The sequence below is a fragment of the Etheostoma cragini genome, chromosome 14 (genome assembly GCF_013103735.1).
Source record: "Etheostoma cragini isolate CJK2018 chromosome 14, CSU_Ecrag_1.0, whole genome shotgun sequence".
Classification (NCBI taxonomy): domain Eukaryota; kingdom Metazoa; phylum Chordata; class Actinopteri; order Perciformes; family Percidae; genus Etheostoma; species Etheostoma cragini.
The window spans coordinates 23,150,944-23,157,656 of record NC_048420.1 but is presented as its reverse complement, the minus strand read 5'-3'; the positions used below and the strand labels follow the sequence as shown (position 1 = coordinate 23,157,656).

The following is a 6,713-nucleotide window of genomic DNA, read 5'->3' as shown; positions in this document are numbered from 1 at the left end:
CCAAAAGCATAAATTTAAGTAAAGCACCAACTCAATTCTTGATTGGCCAAAAACTTAACAAAAACTCCAGAAAGGTGACGCAAAAATGTCAAAATAATTGTCTTTTATTTTTCAACCTCAAAAAATAAAGTTTCAAAAAGCGAAAACAGTTTTTTTATTTAGGTTTAAAAAAATATAAACACATTTAAAAAAAAATTTAAACAATTTGTTTTCATAAAAAAAAAAAATTCTAAATGTCAAAACAATAAAAAAAATGTAAACAATTTTTTTATTAAAAAAATTAAAAATAATCTAAATGTCAAAACAATTGTCAAAAAAAATATTAAAAACATTTAAACTGCCAAAAGCATAAATTTAAGTAAAGCACCAACTCAATTCTTGATTGGCCAAAAACTTAACAAAAACTCCAGAAAGGTGATGCAAAAATGTCAAAATAATTGTCTTTTATCTTTCAACCTCAAAAAATAAAGTTTCAAAAAGCGAAAACAGTTTTTTTATTTAGGTTTAAAAAATATATAAACACATTTAAAAAAAAATTTAAACAATTTGTTTTCATAAAAAAAAAAATATATATATAAATGTCAAAACAATAAAAAAAATTAAAACAATTTTTTAATTAAAAAAATTAAAAATAATCTAAATGCCAAAACAATAAAAAAAAATATTAAAAACATTTAAACACATTAAAAAAAACTTAAAACAATTTGTTTTTATTAAAAAAAATAGACATTTTCTAAATGTCAAAACAATTTAAAAAAATTAAAACATGAAAACATTAAAACCTATGGTCTGAAGTGCTCCTCTCGTGAAAAAGTCGCTTGGCCGTGTCTTGGTAGCGTTGCATTTCCCCTCTTCTCATTTCCTGGTTCTCCTTCTACATAAACAACAAGAAATCAAGGAGAGGGGTAACTTCTGCTGCTGCAGATGTCCCACCATGGTCAGAAAGAACAGGGGAGACATTTTGTGTCTCTCACCATGACTCTAGAGTCCGCATTCACACCGAAGCTAATCACGTCACTCTCTCACTCGCTCTACCACACACGCCAACGCACAAGTGTAAACATAAAACACGCTTTACCCTAACCTACATGTCGGATTCCAGACCTTACACACCCTAAAACCAAGTGTTAACCCAAACATTGATGCTGTGGGGGCTTTGTTTTTTGCTCTGACGGTGCGCGTGTGTGTGTGTGTGTGTGTGTGTGTATGTGTGTGTGTGTGTTGGCAGGGTGTTTCTGGACTGCCTGATCAACCCGCTACAGGAGCAGATGGAGGAGTGGAAGAGAGTGGCCAATACTCTGGACAAAGACCACGCCAAAGGTACACAAACGCAGAAACACACACGAGTAAAGACCATCGGCATGCAGTCATGTCTGTATGGTGTCCGAGGATCTCTATTTGTACGTTTATTTAAAGTATCAAATCATAACAAAAGTTATCTCCAGAAACTTTACAGATAGAATAGGTCTAGACTATGCTCTACAATTTACAAAGCCTTCTACTTTTAGAGACTCTAGGAACCCCACGTAGCTCTGAATTCTTGGAGTGTAGTGCTCTAGTGGGTCAATAACGCACTAAAAGCTCTTCTAGATATGTTGTTGCTAGACCATTTAGAGCTTTGTAGGATTTTAAATTCAATCCTGGATTCTACAGGAAGCCAATTAAGAGAAGCTTATGCAGGAGAAATATGATCTCTTTTCTTAGTTCTTGTCAGAACACGCCCTGCAGCATTCTGGATCATCTGTAGAGCCTTAAGGGACTTATTTGAGCAACCTGATAGTAAGGAACTACAGTAGTCCGGCCTGGAAGTAACGAATGCATGGACTAGTTTTTCAGCATCGTTTTGAGACAGGATGTTCCTAATTTTGGCAATGTTACAATGGTGAAAAAGGCTGTTCTTGAGGTTTGTTTTAGATTGGCGTTGAAGGATGTATATCCTGATTTCTGACAGTAGTGGTGGAGGCCAGAGCAATACCATCCATGGTGGCCATATCTTTAGATAATGAGGTTTGGAGGTGTTTAGGGCCCACCACAATAACTTTTAATAACAGTTTTGTTTGAGTTCAACATCACAAAATTGTAGGTCATCTATGATTTTATATCTTTAATGCATGCTTGAGGTCGTCGGGCTTGATTGATAGATATATTTGGGTGTCATCCGGATAACAGTGGAAGTTAATTGAGTGTTTTCCTAATAATATTGCCAAGATGAAGCATATGTAAGGAGAATTGGAGTGGTCCAAGAACTAAGCCTTGTGGAACGCCATGGCCAACATTAAAGTACTTGGAGGATTTATCATTAACATTAAGAAATTGAGATCGATCAGAGAAATTGGACTTAAACCAGATTAGTGTGATTCCTTTAATGACAACTAAATGTTCCAGTCTCTGTAACAAGATGGTCGATAGTGTCGAATGCCGCACTAAGATCCAATGAGACAAGTATGGAGACAAGTCCTTTGTCAGCAGCAGTTAGACGGATGTTAGTAAATCTCACATTTCTGTGAGACCTTAAACCTTATATAACATTATACACATTTCTAAACAAAGGTTTATATAATGTTTGTATATCTGTCTGTGTTTTTGTGTTTTTGTGTGTGTGTGTGTGTGTGTGTGTGTGTGTGTGTTTCTCTGCAGAGTACAAGAAGGCCCGTCAGGAGATCAAGAAGAGATCCTCCGACACTTTGAAGCTGCAGAAGAAAGCAAAAAAAGGTTTGCATATTTCCACGTTTGGTCCCTTCCACGAAATCTCCAGATCTTTTTTATCTTTTACAGTTTTTAGCGTTGATCCAGGATGAAAAGATCTGTAATTTGTAATTTGGAGGACTGTTTTTCTCCTTTGGGGTGGAGATGCGTTAACATTCTGAGATGTTTTAATATAATTTTTTATGTATTTATTTGAAGAAAATCTGCGGAAAATTCTGCTTCCCCAGATTCTGTGTAGTTCTGCTTATGAGATGCCTTAATATCACGTTTTGGGACTTTAAATGACTTTTTACCTTAATTTACTTTAAGGTATTTCCATTTCCAGCTACTTTATACTTCTATCTCACTACAATTATCTGACAGTTTTATACTTTGCAGATTCAGAATATTAAAACAATCTATAAATTGACTAATAACATCCGATTGGATAAGACCTACCTTTTAGATAGTTGTTGACTGAATGATTTTAACGCTTTATTATGTTTTTAATATACATTATGTTCGCTTGTATGTCTTTTTTATGTTATTGCCAAGCACTGTTTGATTTTATCTGTGAAAAGCGCTTCATAAATACATATTACTGACTCACTTTTACATACTTAAAATGAGCTCCACCTTTATCAGCTGCAACATTAAAGTGTTGAACACATTTATGCATTAAGATGATTAAAATCCAACAATATAATATATATTATTCAGGAATATATTAAAGCTATTTTTTATGCTGATTCATTTGTACTTTTAGTTAAATGTGGTTTTGAATGCCGGCGGTTTAACTTTTTTTATGGCATTACTCCATTTACGTAAAACATCTGAGTATTTTTTACAGAGAAAATGATATGTTTATGTCTTATTTTCCTTCTCCAACTGTTCGAATTGGCCTGCTTCCCTTCCCGTGTCCCATCATGCTCTTCTCTGTCCAGCTGATGTTTTTGGTAAGTTGCTTTCTTAATATGTGCACGATTATTCTGGGAGACACAGAGAAGTACTTTGCTATCTGCTGTCCCATCTGTCTTGCCTTCAAAATCAGACCCATCCCACGTCAGTCTGCTGGATAATGCTCCCGCGTTGTTCAGATCTTTGTGTGACTCACGTAACCAGAGCCTGAACACAACAGTCACGCTAAATAAGAGTCCTCAAAGAAAACAATTTCTCCAGCTTGTTTTTGAAGAACATGACTTGTCATGTGATGTGCCCACAATCAAACAGCGGGGTCACTGACGCACTACACAACTATCTGGAATAGCAGAACTCATGACTAATAATAATAATAATAATAATAATCATCACAGATATATTGCTTTATATGTTGGCCGATAATTAACAAAGAATGTCAGTATTGCTAAATAGGGAAAGTGTCCACTGTCGTAATTTCCACACTTCCCAATCATTGTCAATGTAAGCAATGCATTCTGGGAGCGGTTGAAGCGGCTTTTGGGAAGCAGGGCGTTGCTACCCTGGTTAAAAAACAATGCAACTTATCTCAGATGGTATTCTGTCTATAATGGAGTGCAATGGACATTTCTAAGTGACCCCAAGCTTTTGATCGGTAGTGTATGTCCATCCATCCATTTATTTGGCTCATGTTAATATGGAACTGTATCTGTACACAAGATATGTGGTGGTTAGGGGTGGGGGGGTCACTGGTCTGCGTCTCTTTCAGCTGAGGGGTCCTTGGACCAACAAATGTTGAAGACCCCTGGCTTAGCCTACCCTGCTGTCTACAGTTATGGAGACAGGAAAACATACAATAGGACGGTAGGGATGGGGGGGAATAGCGATAATTTAATGAATTGTAATTTAAAAAATAATAATGTTGCATCGATTTTGAAAATCAATTCTTTCCCCTACAACCTATTTATTTATTTTTCTTTCCAATGATTCAACTAAATATTTTCTTTTTATACCTTGCCGCTTATTCACAAATGAAAGACATGTCAGACTGACTAACATTTGATGTGCATAGTGTTTAAAAACATTATTTTTTTTATAAATGTCTAATATATTTTCTCTAAAAGTGTCTTATTCAACTTCTGTTTTTGTGAAAAAAGGAAAAGAAAATTGCAGCATTCAATACTGGTTCTTATTGTTGTAAACTAGTTTTTTGCTGTTTTTAAAATGTCTTGCAACCCTGTACGGTGGCCTTCAGTGCCAAAAAAGGCTCCTTTAAGTCAAATGTATTATTATTATTATTATACTACCGAATGGCAATACTTCTACAATCGCAATAAACGAAAAGTGCAATACAAATGGAATCAGCACCCGTGTATCATGAACGAATGTAATCGGTATAAAAGCATCTCATCCCAGCTCTATAGGATAGTATAACATGCTCTACTACAGTATAATGGGCAAACCAGCCTAACATGTGTCACCTTTATGGATCAAATTAACCCTTGTTTTGTCTTCACTTTCGGGACCCTCTCGTGTCCCTCGGGTCAAATTGACCCGTGACTTATTTGGGGTTTTAAAAACAATTCTGAAATAAAATTTTACTTTATAATCTATTAACAGATATTGTCTTTATCTCCATTTCAAACAATTGAGACGACGTATATGTTTAGGGAATCCAATCAGTCTCTACTAGCACACAATTAAACATGGAAGTTGGGTTCATTTTTGTCGTAAGGTTATACTTCTTGTTAAAAATCCACTATGGAAAGTTGTGAAAATTGGAAATGGGTCAAATTGACCCGAATACCGGACAAGGGTCAAGCGTGACTAACAGCTGGGGAGTGGGTATGAGACATGAGTGAGAGACATTTCTCAGCTCTACCCACGGAGCTCCAAAGAACCACAAGTAAAAACCCAAAACATGTCCTCTGATTTTAGAACAAGTAGTTCCAGTCTGATTCATCGAGCTAAAACAAGCTTTATTATGAGTGGAAACAAAAAGCTTGTTGTTCCCGCCAACAAAGGACTCTGTGGCTTCCAGCTTTGAATCAAGCCTTTAATGCAAAAAAAAAACAGGACCCGGGATTGACCCCAGAGGAACCTCAGATGTGGCGGAGCTGCTTCGGCCGTCGTCGGGCGTTTCCAGCCTGTTTTTATTACTGCACAGTGGAATGAATGTTAACGGGGGAAGAAGTTATTCAAGGAGGGAAAACAGGAGGAAGAGCTTGTGTTGGAATTAAATGAATGTAATGAGAGACGGAGGGAGTTCAAAAGAAGGATAAATGAAGGGAAATGTGTGTAATGGGAAAGTGATGGAGGGGAGAGTTCCCTTTGCGTCAGTCTCAATGTGAAAGTGTTTCCTTAAATATAATGTAAACATGAAACTTTGTCTGTAATTGTAGTCACGGATTAGAGAAATATGACGTCCCGAGCTTAACATCTCCCAGTGGTTGTTTTTTATATATATTTTTGTTGGCTTTGTGCTGTAACTGGGCACTCGTAACTGCGTTTTTAACCTTTTTTTTTACACCTACACACCTGCAAGACAAAGACGTAAGACGGGAAAGTGAAGCTTCTCAAAGTGTCATTTTGTAGCTGACAGAAAGAAGAGGAAGAAGATGAAATGAACCAGATTTAGAGTTGGACACAGACCAAGAAAGAAGAGGACAGTTGAGAGACAGATGGAAAGACAGAATGTGAGACGGGTCTTGTCTCTGCATCGGGTTGCTTGGAATTCTGTGGGAAACTGGAAATGACCTTCCCCGTCCGTCCGAGATCCAGGGTACAAGCCGCCGAAGTGGGTCTCCTCAGGAGGGGGGGGGGGGGGGGGGGGGGGGGGGGGGGGGGGGGGGGGGGGGGGGGGGGGGCTGGCGTCTTCTTTAGAGATAGGGTGAGAAGCTCAGTCCTCCTAGAGGAGCTCGGAGTAGAGCCGCCGCTCATTCACGTCGAAAGGAGCCAGTTGAGGTGGTTCAGGCTTCTGGTGAGGTTGCCTCCTGGGGGGGTCTCTAGGGAGGTGTTAGGGTTAGGGTTAGGGTTAGACCCAGGACTAGGTGGAGGGACGTCCAGCTGGGAGGAGGCCTCGGGGAAGACCCAGGACTAGGTGGAGGGACGTC

General features: G+C 38.0%; 1 protein-coding gene across 1 annotated transcript in view; it reads left to right on the top strand.

The window, feature by feature from the left end:
- LOC117957200 (protein MTSS 1-like) overlaps positions 1-6,713 on the top strand; it is a 51,826-nt gene that overhangs the window by 33,931 nt on the left and 11,182 nt on the right. Inside the window, exons 4-6 of the mRNA XM_034892797.1 lie at positions 1,229-1,320; positions 2,638-2,712; positions 3,630-3,641. Coding sequence (XP_034748688.1) covers positions 1,229-1,320; positions 2,638-2,712; positions 3,630-3,641 — 179 coding nt within the window. The remainder of the gene's footprint in view (positions 1-1,228; positions 1,321-2,637; positions 2,713-3,629; positions 3,642-6,713) is intronic.